This window comes from Pygocentrus nattereri, chromosome 3 (genome assembly GCF_015220715.1).
Source record: "Pygocentrus nattereri isolate fPygNat1 chromosome 3, fPygNat1.pri, whole genome shotgun sequence".
Taxonomy (NCBI): domain Eukaryota; kingdom Metazoa; phylum Chordata; class Actinopteri; order Characiformes; family Serrasalmidae; genus Pygocentrus; species Pygocentrus nattereri.
In genome coordinates, this window is record NC_051213.1 from 3,590,455 (window position 1) to 3,610,952 (window position 20,498).

General features: G+C 40.3%; 1 protein-coding gene across 1 annotated transcript in view; it reads left to right on the top strand.

Annotated features, from left to right (window-relative positions):
- Positions 1-8,841: 8,841 nt before the first annotated feature.
- Positions 8,842-20,498, top strand: part of LOC108411781 (putative ferric-chelate reductase 1) — a 32,695-nt gene continuing 21,038 nt past the window's right edge. The window contains exons 1-5 of the mRNA XM_037536900.1: positions 8,842-8,857; positions 9,085-9,218; positions 11,151-11,248; positions 14,515-14,590; positions 18,269-18,463. Of these exons, the coding sequence (XP_037392797.1) occupies positions 8,842-8,857; positions 9,085-9,218; positions 11,151-11,248; positions 14,515-14,590; positions 18,269-18,463 (519 nt within the window). The remainder of the gene's footprint in view (positions 8,858-9,084; positions 9,219-11,150; positions 11,249-14,514; positions 14,591-18,268; positions 18,464-20,498) is intronic.

Sequence of the window (20,498 nt, forward strand, 5' to 3'; positions counted from 1 at the left end):
CAGGACTGAAAATAAGGGCTGAAATTAGGGTAAAAACTATGTGCTGTAAGTCTGGCTTAACATGAATTTTCAGTGTTCTTCCCACTTCTGATTAGTTGAACTTTCAGTACTTTTTGTTCTCCAATTAGTTTAATTATTAACAATTAATTAATCTCTCATTATTTGAAGTTCCAGTATATTTTTGACCTCTGATTAGTACAATTTTCAGTTATTTTTGACCTCGGATTAGTTGAATTTTGTTATTTTTGACCTCTGATTAGTTGAATTTTCAGTTATTTTTTTTTTACCTCTGATTAGTTGCATTTAGTTATTTTTGACCTCTGATTAGTTAAATTTAGTTATTTTTTGACCTCTGATTAGTTGAGTTTTGTTATTTTTGACCTCAAATTAGTTGAATTTGGTTATTTTCGACCTCTGATTAGTTGAATTTTGTTATTTTTGACCTCTGATTAGTTGAGTTTTGTTATTTTTGACCTCTGATTAGTTGAATTTCCAGTTATTTTAGACCTCTAATTAGTTGAATTTCCAGTTATTTTTGACCTCTGATTAGTTACATTTACATTTACATTTACAGCATTTAGCAGACGCTCTGATCCAGTATCTTTGCTAATTACCAGTAGCTTAGAGAAAAAGACGGTCCTGAGCTCAGATACTGCTAGAAACACAGTCACTGCAGACACCAAGAGAAAAAAGAAACAGAGTTGAACGCAGAACTCTGCACATTTATATATCATAATTAAAACATGTTATAATTCTGTTTTTGTCACTTGCACAGTAAGAGTGGACCTGCACGCTTTACAGATCGCATAAACAACCTACACATAACTTTGACGCCGTGTTTGGGGGTGGATTTTGAAAAGTGGAGGGACAAATATGATTTTGATAAGTGAAGGAAGACAAAAAATGCAGATGCTGAAAAGTGAAGGAGGACAAAAAGAACTGAAAACATCACAGTTGAAGAACTGATGTCATACGTGGCTCAGTGCAGGTCTTGTGATGAACTGCACTTTAGTGAGAAGCAGCTCGCGGCATGGTTTAGCAGAAAGTCACTCTGACTGGCTCGAGGGAAAACACCTGGGCCGAAACTCCACCTGCGTAACGTCTATTGTCAACACACACACACACACACACACACACACACACACACACACACACACACACACACCACACACACACACACACACACGTTTGTGCTGGGAAGATGTAGCCGTTGTAACAAGACCACTGTTGTCACTGGTTACAGTGCGCATGCCGCCGTCAGCTACTGGCTCTCATTATTCCTGCCACTCATTAGCTCCTCTCCTTTGGATATACTCTAGAAATGTGATTTGTAATTCAGTGCTACGCATTGTTGTCTGTCTGAAAAGTACTTTTGGGTCCATTTCAGTGCATTTGTATCAAAGCCAAACTTTTGGAAGATCCTCAGAAGAAGAGTGGGATCAACTGTATGGAACGCTTTTGATAGATCAATGAAAACGGCAGCGCGATGCTTCTTCCTGTCTTTGGCCATGTAGAGATCATTTAAAACCAGCGTGGTAGTAGAAATGGTGCTGTGTCGTTCTCTAAAGCCAGACTGATGGTTAAACAGGACAGAATTTTTGTGTAGAAATGATTTAAGTTCACTATTTATTAGAAATTCTAGCTAGAAATTTTAGCTAAACAGGAGAATTTTGAGATTGGCCTGTAGTGATTTACATCTGCAGCCTCAACTCCTGTATGCAGGGGAGTCACGTGAGCTGTTTTCTAGGTCCTGGGAATTCTGCATGATAAAAGAGAGAAATTAAAAATATATGTTTTGTCTAGACTTGTACTTGTAGCTGCTATGGTTGGAGGGAAGAGCTGGCGGGTGGAGAGACCATGGCTCAGTAGAGTTGGTGTCAGTTTTATCTAACTGCAGATTTGAGTCTGTAAATTCAAAAATGTGCCCGGCTGCAGCAAAATATGCGTTAAAAACTCTACAGATTTCCTTCTGATCAGATATCAGCTGATCATCAACTATAACACTGGTTGGAAAGATAGAGGAACTGTTTTTAAAGGAATGTTTCAGTTTTCCAGAATATCTGAGTGTTTGTAGAGCTGGTAATCAGGCGGAGATAATAACCTGATTTGGCCTTTCTAACTGCAGAGCTACACCTGTTTCTCAGTTGTCTGAACGTGAGCCAGTGGCCTCTCTCTCCCGTGCGTCTAGCAGTGGACCAAACTTTACTTCTGGCGAGGAAACTTCACTAGAGAATCAGGGACTTGATCTGTCTCTTTTGCGGGGGGGCATGTTTGTTTACCACGGTTAGAAATGATTTGCTAAAGTGCTTTTTAGGGCCAAGTCAACATCCGGAATTTCCAGTGTCAGGTGGATTTCACTCATTGCTAAGTCAGATAGAAAAGCTGGTTCACTAAAATGTTTAAAATTTCTTCTAACCACCACCCGAGAGCCTGTTTTGTTCTTATTTTAAAGCATCCAATGGGGCAGTGGTCACTAATAAAGACTAAGACTGCTGAGGCAACAATTCTGTCCATTTTATTGGACAGAATTAAGTCTAGCAGGGTAGATTTGGGTGTTAAATCCACGACCAATTGTGTGAGGGTAAGATTTCCACATATTTCCTTTAAGTAATCAGACGCATTAGAAAGCCAGACCTTTGAACTGGAAGCATTTTTCTTAATTATTTCTTAATTCGTAGTTAATAAGGTGGCTTGTACAGCTCCTCTTACATTTACAGTGTTCTTATCCAGAGCGACTTACAATTTGATCATTTCTACAGAGGGAGGCCAAGGCGGTGTTAGGAGTCTTGCCCAAGGACTCTTATTGGTATAGTGTAGGGTGTTTGCTCAGGTGAGGATTGAACCCCAGTCTACAGTGTAGAAGGCAGAGGTGTTACCCACTACACTATCCAACCTTACGCTTACATAAATAGCTACTCCGTCTCCTCTTGACGTTGCTGTCTATTCTAAAAAGGTTCAAATCATTTAAAGCCACGTCTTCATCACTTACAGATTGTCTAAGCCAAGTCTCTGTTAGGGTTAAAATATTTGGATACGATTGTGAAATCAGGACTTTAAGTTGATCCATTTTATCCCTCTGGCTTCTAATGATAAGATGAATTAAGCCTAAACCTTTTCTGTTTGTGAAGCTCTCGAGATCTGTTACGGCATTTACTGCAGGGTTTTCTCGTGAGTGCAAAGTAATTGGAGTTGGATCAATAAAAATCAGATTGTCTGGATGAATAAAAAAATAAAAAATTTAACTTCTTTCTTATTTCTTTATGATGAAGGTCTTCTACCCAAAACTACAGACATAGTTGAGTTTGAGTTGGAGGTATTGTAATAGTCATCTGGAGTTAAAAACATATTGTGGCCTAAAATCTGTGAACCCAGGCTACTGGGATGAATCCCATTAACTCTGTCAAAAGAAGGGCGGTTCCAGAAAAAGGCGAAATTGTCAATAAAAGTCAAGTTTTTGCAGAGGCAGGTTTTAGCCCCACCCATTCAGCCTACATTATTTCAGCCCTGCCCTTCTAGCTTAAATTAAATCAATCTAGCTTGATTTAGCCCCATCCATTCACACAGCAGTAATAAACAGTATTTCAGCCTGGATTGCTTCTTGAAAGAATACAGATCAGCCAATCAGAATAGAGCTCATTTGCATAAACAAGTCCTAAATCCACAGTAACAAAAACAGGTCATACTCACTGCAGTTTCAAATACAGAAAATCACAAGAATCCCCCCCCCCCCCCCCCCCCCCCGTCATGTAGATCACTCTGCTCCTCACAGCGCAGTCCCAGTCTGTTCAATCTTTACAGTGATGTAGTACCAAAGCCTGCAGCCCATGTTACCTGCCAGACTGAGTCTCCGCCCACTATAAGAGCCTGTCTCAGGTGTCTCAGGTGTGCATTCGTCATTGTACCGCAGCGGCTACAACTGGAAGCTTTAGAGACTCCGACCGCTCGTCTCCTCAGCTAAGGTGAGTCAACAGGTGTTCATTTAAAGTTTCCAGTGTTGAAGTCACAGGTAAGACTACCTGATCTACAGGTACTCGCTCCTCTGTACACCTGGCCAGGTGTTGTGTGGTTTATCAGCCTAATGCGCAGGACCAGATGTGCACAGTGCTCTAAAAGCTTTCGTACAATAAGAAATGTTTTAGCCTCAGGCCGTTACAGCTGAGAATATTTGGTCTCACTGGTTTAAGGAACATGTAATTGGGAGTTTGTTAAGGTCATTTAAGGGGTTTATTTCAGTGAAGCCTCAGGTACACACATCTATACGGTGTAGTTATTCTGCATTAAGCTTCATTATGACCTGTAGTGGTACATAACTGGAGGTCTGTTATTATTAGTGAAAATCACTTAAGTTCATATTATAATAGTTCATATGAAAAGTGTCATTAAACCATATCAATGTTTGATTGTTAAAGGTTCTGCTACATTATAATAAATTATATATATATTGCCACTTTTGGACACTGTATCTACCAAGTTAGCCCTTTGATTTTTTCAGAGGTCTACCCAAAAATGTGTTTCTGCCTACACCACTGCTACGCATTAACTGGCAGGATTTCTCTACTTGTATTTGTTGTCCTGCTCCTGCTGAGGGATCCAAACATGAATTTTCCAAGGGGGCCCTTGATTTCTACTGGTGCACTTGCTGACAGATAATAATAACCTAAAATATTTAAGGCATAGTTAACTCAACTCAAGGGAACAGGAGTAAGGCCGTAAAGTTACCTTAAAATTTGAAGTTGACCCAACGTTTATAGTGTTTTACAGGATACTCTGCACACCTCTGGTTTTCACTATGGTCATTTTTTGGTCTAAACACTGTACTGTTTTTCTGTGTTCTGCAGATGTTGGCCTGGCTGATGCTCCTGGTTGGTGTGTGGATGGTGCAGGGTTTTAGGAATGGGTTGGTGTCCAGTAGCTGTGGTGATATGACCCCCAGCCACAGCTATACTGCCCAAAACAGCCAGGCTCCTTACTCCATCAGCACAGACAATAGCAGCTACATAGATGGACAGGAAATCACAGGTAGGCTGGGCTAGATTTGAATTATATTTGTTAAATTTATCATGAACTGTCAAAAAAAAAAAAAAAAAAAAAAAAAATATATATATATATATATATATATATAGTAGGGGTGTGGGAAAAACTAGATTCTTGGATGCACCACAATGCGGACGTTAATTTATTACGTAATTAATTTTAACGTAATGTTGACGGAACGCAAAAGGCAGAACTTGGAAGTGGGTAAGTGCAGCGCCTGGACAGTGTGTGGCGGCACATAACAAGAACACAGCTGGATGAGCGTGAGAACCTTTCCTCAGAAGTAGAACAGTTTCTTGTAAAATGTGTCTGAACGTTCGGCTGTTTTACGAGGCTGAAGTCACTTCTTATTCTCCAGCTCCTTGTTCGAATTTTTCCGTTCTACCTTAAATTCTGCCTCAGGCACCGAATGTAAATGCAGAAACATTGAAGGTGGAACGGGAGAATTCAAAAGAGAAGCGACTTCATCTTCAGAACTTTTTAGTGTTGGACAGTCTCATTTGGCAGATTTAACGTACCAGAAAACCAACCAACACCTCCTTGTTTCTCCGCTCACTGTCCACTTTATCAGCTCCACTGACCGTATAGCTGCACTCTGTAGTTCTACAGTTACAGACTGTAGTCCATCTGTTTCTCTGATACTCTGTTACCCTGTTCTTCAGTGGTCAGGACCCCCATGGACCCTCACAGAGCAGGCACTGTTTGGGTGGTGGATCATTCTCAGCACTGCAGTAACGCTGATGTGGTGGTGGTGGTGCATTAGTGTGTGCTGTGCTGGTCTGAGTGGATGAGACGCGGCAGTGCTGCTGGAGTTTTAAACATTATGTCTGCTTGCTGTCCACTGTACCTTGTTGGCCAGTGTGAGTGAATTGTACCCAAAACACCAAATTTAACAGCCCTGCTCCCCATTCACACCTGGAACCTTGTAAATCTAAATCGTGTTTGTATTGATTGTAAATCGTGTAAGTCACACGACACCAGGCAGGGACAAGGACACAATTGGGCACAATGTGGACACGTTCACTGTGAGGTGGACTCACTTGTGCTGCCAGCTATTTAGACATTAATGTCTGTGTGTTGTTCTTTTCAGAGGACAGTAAATCTGGACTGCTATACAAGCTGCACACTGACCACTTTAACTTATATCAGAGCTTCATTTCTACAGCGTCGTCCCATCAAAAGATAGAATAACATATCTGCAGAAATGTGAGGGGTGCACTCACTTTTGTAAGATACTGTACATACACTCACCAGCCACTTTATTAGGTGCACCTATTCAGTTGCTTGTTAACACAAATAGCTAATCAGCCAATCACACGGCTGCAGCTCACTGCATTCAGGCATGTAGAGGTGGTCAAGACGACTTGCTGAAGTGCAGACCGAGCATCAGACCGGGGAAGAAAGGGGATTTAAGGGGCTTTGAACGTGGCGTGGTTGTTGATGCCAGACGGGCTGGTCTGAGTATTTCAGAAACTGCTGATCTACTGGGATTTTCACACACAACCATCTCTAGGGTTTACAGAGAACGGTCAGAAAAAGAGGAAATATCCAGTGAGCGGTCAGTTGTGTGGACGAAAATGCCTTGTTGATGTGAGAGGTCAGAGGAGAACGGGCAGACTGGTTCCAGATGATAGAAAGGCAGCAGGAACTCAAATAACCAACCAACATCTCTGAGGAACGTTTCCAACACCTTGTTGAAAGTCTGCCATGAAGAATTAAGGCAGTTACACAATAAACGTGTAATTTGGAATGAAAAAGAAAATACTAATATTTTATCTTGTCTTTTATCTAGCTTAGCAAGTGGAGCAAAATATGGAAATATTTCAGACATAACAATGACACATTTGTGAATTCTAAATTGTGTGAGTGGTCATTTTGAAGGCCGGCGTGTAGTATGTTAAATCCCCCTCCACAGGACAGAGCTGTTAGAACTCAACAGTGTGAGTGTGTGAGGGTGAACAACATGGACAGGCTGCTGACTGGCTACAGCTGCTAAATGAGAACCCCACGCTGGACACTTGTGATATTTTAAACATCTGGTGTTTTTACATAAACTGTTATGGTTGTAAAAAAAAGCAATGTGGTGGGACCACCAGACCACTGAGTAACAAACACATCAACACCACACAAGCGTTAAGCTCTAAAGATGTTTTAACTGACCCTTTGTTAATATCCCCATTACAGACACAAGTGCTAGTACAGTGAGTCCAAGAAGTATTTGATCCCTTGCTGATTTTCTTTGTTTGCCCACTAATAAAGACACTATCCTTCTGCACTTTTAATGGTAGATATATTCTAACATGGAGAGACAGAATATCAAGACAAAAATCCAGAATATAATTTTAAAGAATATATTTTAATTAATTTGTATTTCAATGAGGAAAATACGTATTTGATCCCTCTTGCCAAACACACTCAATACTTAGTGGCAAAGCCTTTGTTTGCAAGCACAGCGGTGAGACGTTTGTTGTAGTTAACCACAAGTTTAGCACACACACCAGGGGGAATTTTGGCCCACTCTTCTTTGCAGATCCTCTCTAAATCACGAAGGTTGGTGGGCTGTCGCTTGGCAACTCTGACCTTCAGCTCCCTCCATAGATTTTCGATCGGATTGAGGTCTGGCGACTGGCTGGGCCACTCCATGACCTTAATGTGATTTTTCTTGAGCCAATCCTTTGTTGCCTTTGCTGTATGATTAGGGTCGTTATCATGTTGGAAGACCCAACCACGGCCCATTTTCAGATCCCTGGCAGAGGGGAGGAGGTTGTCCCTCAGGATTGTGCGGTACATGGCTCCATCCATCTTCCCAGTGATGCGGTGAAGTAGCCCTGTACCCTTGGCAGAGAAACACCCCCAAAACATTATGCTTCCACCTCCATGCTTGACGGTCGGCACAGTGTTCTTGGGGTCATAGGCAGCATTTTTCTTCCTCCACACATGGCGGGTGGAGTTGAGGCCAAAAAGTTCAATTTTGGTCTCGTCTGACCACAAAACCTTCTCCCAATAACTTGGTTCATCTTTCAAATGATCATTGGCATACTTGAGGCGCGCCTCCACATGTGCTCCCTTCAGCAGGGGTACCTTTCGGGCACTGCAGGATGTGAATCCATTGTTGCGCAAAGTGTTGCCAATTGTTTCCTTGCAAACTGTGGTCCCAGCTGCCTTCAGGTCATTTGCTAACTCCTGCCGAGTGGTTGCAGGACGATTTCTGACCGTTCTCAGCATCATTGCCACCCCACGAGGCGAAATCTTCTTTGGAGCACCGGGCCGAGGTCTGTTGATTGTCATGTTATACTCTTTAAACTTTCTGATAATTGCACCAATAGTTGTTACTTTCACATCCAACACCTTACTAATCTTTTTGTAGCCCATTCCAGCTTTGTGAAGGTCAACAATTCTGACTCTGAGGTCCTGTGACAGCTCTTTGGTTTTACCCATGTTGGAGACTTGAAATCTGTGTGATCTGTCTGATTCTGTGGACAGGTGTTTCACACAAGTGATTAGTGAGAACAGGTGGCTTCAGGTCAGGTAACAAGTTGATTGGGAGTGTCTAACTGGTCTGTAAAAGCCAGAACTGCTAATGAATACTAAGGGATCAAATACTTATTTCACTCCATGAAATACAAATCAATTAATATATATTCCTTAGATTTATTTTCTGGATTTTCTTTTTAATATTCTGTCTCTCCATGTAAGAATACATCTACCATTAAAAGTATAGAATGATCATGTCTTTATTAGTGGGCCAACGAAGAAAATCAGCAAGGGATCAAATACTTCTTGGACTCACTGTAGCTATTAGTGAGGATGCTGATAAGTATTGGTATACTGGCAACCTTAATTAAAACCGATGTGATTTACATTTGTTCATGAAATTGCTCATAATAAATGAATGAATGAATGAGTGAATAATTCATTTTAATGTAACAATAAACTAAAACTCATAATAAACTATGTTTTCTTAAAAACGAAGCCAAAGTAGTTAGGAAATGCCTAAAAACACTGACATTAAAAGAAAGGAAAGTAAAATAAATCTTTTTTGCTTTTCAGTGACGATCACTGCAAATTCAACCGTGTTTAAAGGCTTCCTGCTGGAGGCTCGAGAGGTTGGAGGCAGCAATCCCATGGGCATTTTCACTTTAATGGGCAACAATACTCAACTACTGGCATGCTCTTCACAGTCTGTAAGTTCTCCTCAAGAAATGAATTCATAAAACATCTAAACAGGGAATTACATGCACGAAACGTCACTGAATGTCTTTACAGTCTAATTAAACATCCGTAATCTTTGTGAACATAATTCTACGATATATAAGATTAAACCTGAAAAACATTGCAGCTCAGCGAAAGTCCATTAATCAGCTACAGCACCTTCTCTCTGTTTAAGAGTTTACAACCATTTGTCTCTGTGTTTTGCACACTGTGGAATTAGACCTCTGCATTTAACACACTCACATACATGCACAGTGAACACACACACTAGGGGGCAGTGAGCACACTTGCCCGGAGCGGTGGGCAGCCCTATCCACGGCCCCCGGGGAGCAGTTGGGGGTTAGGTGTCTTGCTCAAGGGCACCTCAGTCATAGACTGTCAGCTGAGGGGATCGAACCAGCGACCTTCCGCTCACAGCGCTGGTTCCCTAACCTCCAGCCCACCTAATGCCCCCAATATACCCTTCAATATCACTGTTATGTTTTCTCTCTGATACGATAAAGACACTTCTTAATGTATTCATAAATCCACGGGAACCTGCGGCCTTTTGTCACATTTTGCACCTGCGGCTGCAAAAACACAATTCCTATGTATTCACATGTTCAATATTTATTGCATATAATAAATATGTAAATCGTTGCTGTTGGAACAGAACTTTGTATCTCAGTTTTTGTCATTTTTCCATTTTTTTATCTATCCATCCATACATCCATCCATCTATCTTATGGAGATACGAGGTTTTTTTCTGACAGCAGCAAAATGTGTTTTTTTTAGTATCACAAATGTGTCACAAGTGAGTTTACAAACCTTTTTTATGATTTTGTATAATAAAATAACATTGCTAAATATGAGCGAGTGAGTGAGTGAGTGAGTGAGTGAATGAATTAATGAATTACAGAATTACAGAATTTAAAAATGCTGCGCTTGATTCAAATAAAGTCATGTAAATAAATAAGTACACCTCATGAACTCCACATCTTCATTTTCCGTATGTATAGTTAAATGTTTGGTAAGAGACCAAAAAACCCAATTTAAAAAAAAAAAAAAAGGATTTGCTTTTTTTTTTTTTTGCTATTGAAAAAGTAAGTATACCCCTGGCTTCAGAAACTGGTACTGCACCCTTTGGAGGTGTACCTGCACCTTTATGTAGGTGTTCCTTATAACTGACTACCGGCTTTTGACGTCTACTGGGAGAAATGTTGCTCTCTTCCATGCAGAGTTCTTTAAATGAGCAGTGTTTGAGGAGTTTCAGTCCATTTCAAATCGTTAAGGTAAATACTACAGTACTTTTACTTTATACTTCAGTACATTTGAAGGTAAATACTTTAGTACTTTTACTCAAGTGGAGGTCTAAAGGGAGGAACTTCTACTTTTACTGGAGTGATATTTTACCTCGGGGGTCTCGACTTTAACTCAAGTACAGGGTTTGTGTACTTCGTCCAGCTCTGCTGATAATACAATTATATGTTTTGCATTTGCATATTTCTGGCATTTAAAGATCAACAAACCATGTATTTAATGTAATTTGTTCCAAATATTCAGAACTAAAATGGATGTTTTTCATATTTCGGCCGTTTCTTTGTATTGTCACACTGTGTTGCCGCATGGCAATGCCCACCAAAACCCTATGTCTATTATTTTTATTTTTAATTGTTTTTTGAGTGTAATACTCATTTCCATTTTATGCTCATAATGTGTACAGTAAAGGGTTCATATAAACAATAGAGGGTTCAAATAAAATGTGAACACTGACAGATGTTTTCCCATTAAGAGCATGTATGTATCATATCAATTATTACCCAAATAAGATTGTTCTGCAGTTATCATATTATTTTGTACATGTGAACAGGCTCACTGGAAGTTGCCTAAAACTAAATATTTTTCCCAATCCTGTCTCATTTCAGAATTCATCCGTCTCTCACATATCAGATGCCTCAAAATTACAAATTCAGAGTAAATGGAAAGCTCCTTCATCAGGAAACAGCAAGAACATTGAATTCAGGTAACGATGCTGCTCTCCTGCTCCGATTTGATATGTATAACGTGTAGTTTTTCATTTAACCATTAAAATGTACGTCATATGCTGATAAACGGAGGCGGTGGTGAAACTACAACAACTTGAGTCCAAAATACTGAGTACTTCTCAGTCAATCCATCATCTGTCAGAGCAGGAAATGAAGACTCTTGGACTTCATTTGTCAAATCATTTCGGTCAAAAGTAAATCACTAAAGCTTTGAAGTGAGAGGAGAGATCAACAGTAAAGCAGAACAGCAGCCAGACCAACACAACAAAATGAAACGAAACCCTCCAAAAAATAATTAGACACTAAATCAAACTTTATGTTGGCTGGACAAAGATGTTGCTATGGAATCTAAGAGTTTTGCTAAGGTTTTGCTATGTTATTCCTGGTGGTTCCTAAGGTGTTGCTAGGCTGTTGCTAGAAGCATTGATATGGTATCTAAGTTGGTTGCTAAAGTGTTGCTTGGCCTTTGTTACGGAATCCTAGGTGATTAATAAGGTGTTGCTGGATGTCGCTATAGTGTTCCAGGTGGTTGCCAAGGTGTTGTTAGGGCATTACTATGGTGTCTCAGGTAGTTACTAAGGCATTGTAGGACATTGCTATAGTGTCCCAGGTGGTTGTTCAGGTGCTGCTAGGCTGTTGCTATTGAGTCCCATATAGTTGGTAAGGTGTTGCTAGGCTGTTGCTGTGATATCCGAGGTGGTTGCTAAGGCATTGGTATGTATCACAAGTTATTGTTATGTAATGCTTGCTTGCTTGTTGTTATCCCAAATGGTTGCTAAGGTGTCGCTAGGGCCATTGCTATGGTGTCAAATTTGTTGCTAAGGTACTGCTAGGCCATTGTTACGGTATCCCAGGTGGTTGCTAATAAGTGTATATATGTGTGCGGTGCATATGTAAGTCTATATGCAACATTTAAGAGGGTCAGTGTTAGAGACTTCCTTTTACCTTTGCCATCATTTGTAGTATTTTGAATTTTCTCAACATTCCCCCATTAGTTGTCTAAATGTGAAAAAAAACCTGTTTGAATGAATGCTGTACAAAAACGGGGTACTGTTTCTGTATAGGCTCTACAATCACACAGTGGTTTTAGCTCAACAACTGCCACCCAGGAAAACTGTATGAAGAAAAAAATAAGTTGCCTTTGTCAAAACAATTTAATGGCTAGGATGTAAAACAGTAAGTTACTTACTGGTGTACTTTAATAAGGTCATTATCATTTTAAAATACTCAGGAAAGTTCAAATCGATTGAAATATTAAGTACAGTAGATGGAGCTAAGCAAATGTATAACCCCATTTCCAAAACAGTTACATTGCTGTGCAAAAGGTAAATAAAAAATGCAATCATATGCAAATCATTTGCAATTTTATTGTTTTTTGGAAAATATATATCCATTTTGAAGCTGATGCCAACAACACCTTCCAAAAAGTTGGGATGGGGCAACAAAAAGTTTGTAGATTGTTAATAAAACAGGTCAGTAACATGATCATGTATAAAAAGAGCATCTCAGAGAGGCAGAATCTTTCAGAAGGAAAGATCACCACTCTGTGAAAGAGTGGGCAAATAGTGCAACAATTGAAGAAAAACGTTTCTCAACATAAAATAGCAAAAAACTTTTGCTTTTCATCATCTATGGTACAAAATAACATTAAAGAGAAATGCCACCTTGGATCTTTCAAGGTGCGGACATCAGTCTCCCTTCATTACTTAACCCCTCTACTGCCTCTGGTACATTCCATGTTTGGAGTTTGCTGGGAAGGCAGGTTCTACTTTGCAGTCCATCTCACCTTTGGCTGCAAGAGCAGCCCTAAAATTTTAGACACAGGCCTTGTGTTGAATCTTGCTGAATATTTGCAGGCTGCCCTACATGCTCCACCTCCTTGATGACTTCCTCGTGGTGGGCTGCCATTCCTCGCCACCTGCGTAGAATCAAAGTACTCTCATCTCTGCTTTTCAGGGTCTCAGTGTCCCACTCTCTCCTGAGAAGACATTGGGTCCATCTACGTCTCTTGAGTACCTAGGCATTCAGCTGGACTCTGTCTTAAACCAGGCTTCCCTTCTGCCTGATAAGTGGGATCGCATTACTACTGCCCTGTCACACTCTGTGCTGCAGCATCAATGTTTACAGCTACAACTCCTCTCTATTGGCTATTCACCGATGCAGCTCCCTCGATAGGCTTTGGTGGCTTCTATGGTGGCCGTTGGTTCTCTTCTCCTTGGCCTCCAGAGTTTGCTTTGCTTTCCCTTGAATCAGGCAATTCCACCTTGCGGGGACACTACCCTGTCATCATTGCTGTGCTCCTTTGGGGACATGATTGGACGGGACAAGTGATTCTCATCCACTCTGACAACTCTGCAGTTGTATATGTAATGAACAAAGGATGTTCTAATTCCCTAAAACTCATGCCATTCATACATGACCTTACTTGGCATTCAATACAACATCATTTTATTCTTCAAGAAATTCACATCCCAGGCCATTTGAATGCTATTGCTGACTCTCTGTCTCATTTTCAATTTTAGAAATTCAAAGCTTTGGCACTTCAAGCAGAGCCTTATCCGACACTGACTCCATATTTACTCCATCCTCCAACTGACCAGCAGTTCTTTCAGTTCCTCCTTCAAGCTCAAGAAACCATCCTAAGCGTGGTCGTACCATGTCGTCCTATTGGTCTGGAAGGAAATTTTTCCAGCGCTTCCATGCACTCCACAGCATGTCATTACCTTCAGATAATCTTTCAACGACAGCTGCTTTCCTCACCTTTGCCAGTTCATATTTAGCCATTCGCTCTTCTTAAGAGTCTATTTAGCCAGTATTCATTTCTTTATGAAGCTCATCAATGGAACCTAACAAACAACAGCTAACCACCCTCAGATCATACTATCATTAAAAGGAATCCAAAGAAATGAACCTCACCTTCCACCACATCAACTGCCCTTAACCTCTGATATCCTTCACCACTGCATTCAGACATTTTGCACTGATCTCTTCCCCAAAGAACTATCCACTACATTAGAAGTCCTTTTTCTCCTTGTTTTTTTCAGATTCCAGAGATGTTCAGAATACACTGCTCAAACCGAAACTTTCAACCCTGATCTACATCCCTTCTTATCAGACCTAACCATGTTAAAGTCAGATACCATGATCTATAATATCAAACACAGCAAAACAAATCAATTTGGTAAAAGCAATCCTTTCTACTTGTTTAAAATTAACTCTTATCTCAGCTCATATGAACCTCTAGCACAGCTGCTCCAACTCAGGCTCTCTCAAAGGCCCAGCAATTGCACCCACTCTTCATCACAGAAACTGGCTCCATGGTCTCCCGTAGCTGGTTCCACAAACTCTTATGCCTAGTTCTCTCATTATCTGGTTACCCTTCACAACAATTTTCTGCTCATTCCTTCAGATTCGGGGCAGCTTCCTCTGCGTCTCGCCAAGGGCTCCCCAACCATGTGGTCCAACTCCTCAGATGATGGTCTTACAAGCTTACCATGGCTACATACGAACACAAATCCAGGACCTTCACCAAGCGCACGAGCGGCCGGCCTCCATCTAATCTGAAATTTTTGGGGGTTGGCCTTCTCATGACCCGCAGAAGGTGTACCAAACTCCTGGTCATTATCTCACTTACCAAGGCGTTGGTCTGCATTTGCAAAATGGAGTTATGACATAACTGAAGTTTGAGGAAAGACCATGCCTAAACTCCTCCTACTTAATTCTAGCTTCCTATAAATACCAGTCCTTCACTCCTCCTACTCGTGACAAATTTTGCACCCCACCTCCTCCCCTTTCTCCTCAACCTAGGAACCTGAACTCTAGGCCAAAATTCCCCTCCTCTCATTACATCACTTAGCAAGGTGTGGATTGCATTCACAAACATGTTTAAGCAGCATTTGCTGCCATTAAGATGACGTCTTTGTATTACAGCAGCATTGATCTGTATTAAAAGAGTCCGGGTGCTAAACTGACGTGGCTGCAGTCCAGACCTGTCATCTACTGATAACATTTGGCGGATTATCCATCCAACCACCTAAGCCGCTTCTCCATCAGGGTCACAGGGGGTGCTGGAGCCTATCCCAGCGGTCATCAGGCAGAAGGCAGGATACACCCTGGACAGGTCGCCAGTCCATCGCAGGGCAGACAGACAGACACAGACAATCACTCACACCCAGGGGCAGTTTAGCATGTCCAATTGGCCTGACTGCATGTCTTTGGACTGTGGGAGGAAACCGGAGAACCCTGAGGAAACCCACACAGACATGGGGAGAACATGCAAACTCCACACAGAGAGGACCCCGGTCGCCCGGCCAGGGAATTGAACCCAGGCCCTCCTTGCTGTGAGGCGACAGCGCTACCCACCGCGCCACCGTGCCGCCCCTTGGTGCATTATGAAAAGAAAAGTACAACAAATGAGTCCCTGAACTGATAAGCAACTGAAAACTTGTATGAAACAAGAATGAGAAAACATTTTACTTTCAAAACTACATCAGTGTCTCTTCAGTTCCAAAACGCTTACAGAATGCTGTTAAAAGAAGAGGTGAGGAAACAGGCCCCTGTCCCAACTTTTTTGGAATGTGTTCTTGGCATCAAATTCAAAATGAGCATAATTTAAAAAAAAATACAATTTCTCAGTTTCAATATCTGATATGTTGTCTTGATTTGCTCATCATTGCATTCTGATTTTATTTACATTCTGCGAGGCATCCCAACATTTTTTGTAACTACTACCTACTTCAACAAGCAAACACCAGGTTTTATTTAAGTAGAATAGACTTTTTTGCATAAAACAAAGCAAAGCAAATTAACAGCTCTGATGAACAAGGCGATGTTCTTCATCACTACAGATCTCTCAAACTCTTTCTGTTTGGGGTCATTTTGGGTGATAGGTTATCAACAGCGGGCTTGTGGCTCCACTACAGAATTAAGTAAGAAAAATTCAGACATCTAACCTTCCTTGGCTGTTACTTACTTTATCCCATCATTTATTCCTAGAGCAACAGTTGTCAGGAATTTCTCTATCTTTTGGGTGGGAGTGAAGAGTCCAGTATTGAACTACAGTGGACAGCTTCCAGTTAACTCATCTGGGTCTTCTACTCAATCTACTCAATCACCAGCCAGTTCAGGATCGGTGAGTATGTACAGCAGCGTGAAGGAGGGAGGACAGATACAGAGCAGATAACAACATATTCACTGAAAATACAACACTTAGAGAAGCTATTGACTCCTAAAGCCAGGTTTATGGATGTTTAATGGTGCTTCTCAGGTGTAATAATAATAATAATAATAATAATAATAATAATAAAACCAGTAACAATAGTAACAATCATATTATTAACAAATTATTTTAAAATTGATAAGTGCAAATATTTTAGTGGAAATAATTAGTGCGTATAACAGAACATTGTTAGGGTCTCTGGTTATATTAAGCACTATTTATCAGGGGTGTGGGCGAAAATCGATTATTAGATGCATCGCGATGCTGACGTGAACGATTCTGAATCGATTCCTAAATGTCAAAAATTGATTTTCTAAATATTTGATTTATAGCGTAATGTTGACAGAACATAAAAGGCAGAACTTGGGTAAGGGCAGCACCTGGACAGTCTGGCAGCACACAATAAAAACACACGTCCATCCGGCTCCCTCTGCCTTAAAAGCCAGGTTAGGTCAGGAGTCACAACCTAAATGTTAAGAAGAGACATTTTGTCCCTTCAACAAAGTCAAACCACCTTGGCAGCCTCATTTAATGTCCAGGATGTGTCAGTGTGTGCTGATGGCTAAAAAAATATAAACTAGAGCACAGATTTACTTTGTTCTGCTTTAAGCTTCAGCTCAGCTGTAGTTTCTCTTCCATCTCCACTAAAAAACTTTTCCTCAAAACTGGAAGAGTTTCTTGTAAAATGTCTCAACGTCTCAGTGAATGACTTCTAGTTCACTTGCCACATCACTTCCGCTTGATTTATCAATAAAATCCATTTACATTATGGATCATTACAAATTCTTTGCTTTAAAGCTACCAAGTCCTCACACAGTGAGAAAACAGACATTCTGGATAGACAAATGATGCATTGGTAATCATTTAATATTCGCATCGCAGGCTCTAAATCATAATCAAATCGAATTCCCACCCCTACTTAAGATCATATTTTAGACAGCTACTGTTGTCTTCTATCTAAATAGAAATAAAGGTCTAAAATGATTCTTAATAACAGCAACAACATCATCATCAACAACAACAACAACAACAACAACAACAACAACAACAATAATAATAATAATAATAATAATTAATCTGGATGTGATGGACTGGTGACCTGTCCAGAATGTTTCCTGACCCCATAAGAGCACTAAGATAGGATGGTGATGATGATGATTCATCATCATCATCATCATCATCATCATCATCATCACCATCATCATCATTCTTTGCATTTTAACCCTTGTGTGGTGTTCAGTCTGTGGGACTCATTTTCTATGTATAAGAAAAGAAAAGATGATGTGGTTTATTATTATTTCAGCCTCAGATTCTCAGTCTTTACTCATTTTCTGTGAAGATCACATAAAATAACCCATTTTCAGGGTCTTCACCCTGTTCACCACCTCACACACACATTTATATTACACATGTGGTGCTAGGCTGAACCCGCGGGGAGTGAAAGTGTGGACGTGCTGTGTCCTTCACTCTGTTCTCCTGCTACATGTCCAGCTGTTAGTGTGTGTGTGTGTGTGTGTGTGTGTGAGGGTGGACAACATGGACAGGCTGCTGACTGGCTACAGCTGCTAAAGTAGAACCCTACGCTGGACATGTGATATTTTAAACATCTGGTATTTTTCCATAAATTGTTATGGCTGCATTTAAAAACAATAACATGGTGGGTCCACCAGCTCACTGAGTAACACACACATCAACACCACACAAGGGTTAAATGGGCCCTCTAATGCTTTGAGAACCATCCATCGCTGCTCACTGCTAATGCCTGTCTTGCTCTGTCCAGAGTGCCATATCTAATGCCGGTTGTGGGAGCAATAAGACGTGCTTCAGTGACCCCAGTGGCTGTGACCCCTCCTCAAACTCTAAGTGCTACTTCATGTCCGCTGCACAGTCTGCTTCTGGAGCTCCGTACAAGTTTGAAATCGTCGGCGGCGCAGACGGCTACGTCTCCATTGGCTTCTCCGACGACAAAGAGATGGTACGGATTCATCGCATTTAATCACGCTGTTTACGCTGAATTCTCACACAACCTGAGCACATTAGTCATGTTTACAATCACCCATGATGATCTCACACTTTTCTCAGTGTCATGTAAAGTCAATTCAGCACTTCATAACTGGCTTATGACACAAGAGCAGTGGTGGACAATGTACACAAACCAGGTACTTGAGTTAAAGTCGAGACCCCCAAGGTAAAATATTACTCCAGTAAAAGTAGAAGTCCTTACTCTAGACCTCAACTTGAGTAAAAGTACTAAAGTATTTCCCTTCAAATGTACTTAAGTATAAAGTAAAAGTACTAAAAGAGGAATTCTGGCTCTGATGTCCTGTTATCATTTTTATAACCAGACTGGCTTCATGAACTCATTTCAGGTGAAAGTCCTCCAGCGTCTCTCTTGGTAAACCAGTCTTTTAATAGAAGGTCATTAATTAGTGACGCTGACGTCTATTAAAATGATCAGAAGCACAAAACACTGAAGGTAAACAGTTTCCATCAGGAATAACCGAGTGGCTCTGAAATCACTTTTTACACACAAGCAAAGTTTCAGTTTCAGATTTATTTACAACTTAGTTCCAAGTTTAAGTTGAATAAAAACTGGCTTTAAACTCAGGATCACAGATGAGCTCCTTTACTATGTTGATCTGTAGGCGTCTGTTCATAAACATAAACCAGCCCAAACTCATTTACTATAAAATGAAATGGTGTTTGTAGAAATTTAGAAAAAAGCCACGTCAGTCTCGACTGCATATGTGGACGTATTTCTATATTGTGGGTTGTTTACCTACAAAGTCTAGAGCAATATGTTATATCTGTTCACTAATTCTTTGATGTGTAATTATCAGTCATTTACTTTGTTACTGTCTACTACTGCACAACAGGTGATAATACAGAAGCTTAAAGTGATGGAACATCAAATGTGTACATTGTTCCCTTAATAAAACATGTAGTAACATTTTTCTATGAATGTCACATCTGTAAACATCCATGAACATGTTCATAACATGTTATAATGCGTTCATAATGCACCATAAATATGGCTATAAATATTTATAAAAATGCATTACTTGTTAACATGCATTATAAATATTGTTCATAACAGATTATAAGAGCTCATAAGCTGTATTAGTCCGCTCTAAGTAAAGTGGAGCGTACTGGACTAAAGCCTCCTCCAGGGTTCAGACTGAGGCTTCAAGCTGAAGAATTTACTGAAGGATTTACTGAAACACTAAAACACAATAAAGCTCATTACAAGCTTCAAATGTCAGAGTTTAAACTAGAGCAACATCAGAGTTTCACCCAATATGGGAAAGTCAATGTTCACCACTGTTAATGTGCACCACTGTTAATGTTCACCACTGTTAATGTTCACCACTGTTAATGTTAATATTTTTTAGGGACAAGATTACTAATTTAAGGCAGAATATAGCAACAAGCACTAATAGACTACCAGCCCTGATATCAGTTAGTCATCCTAACTGTAATATGTCTTACTTCAAGGAAGTTGACATGGTAACACTATTTGACGTGATTTCATCACTTAAATCCTCTACATGTGAACTGGACCCTCTACCAACATGCTTTTTCAAGCAGGTTCTGAGCTCATTATCTAATGAAGTTCTAATGATTGTTAATCAGTCTTTGCAACTGGGAGAATTCCCTAATATTCTTAAAACTGCAGTGGTTAAACCACTACTAAAGAACAGAAATCTTGATCCCACATTTCTCAATAATTATCGACCTATATCTAACCTTCCTTTTCTTAGCAAAATCATTGAAAAAGTTGTGTCAACCCAGTTGAATGATTATGTTAAAGTAAACCAAATAAATGACACTTTTCAGTCCGGTTTCAGAGCTCTCCATAGCACTGAAACAGCACTAGTTAGGGTAGTAAATGACCTTAGATTGAATAAAGATGCAGGCAAACTCTCAGTCCTTTTTCTCCTAGATTTAAGCGCTGCTTTTGACACTGTTGATCATGAAATACTTATTGATCGACTACAGAGCTGGGTAGG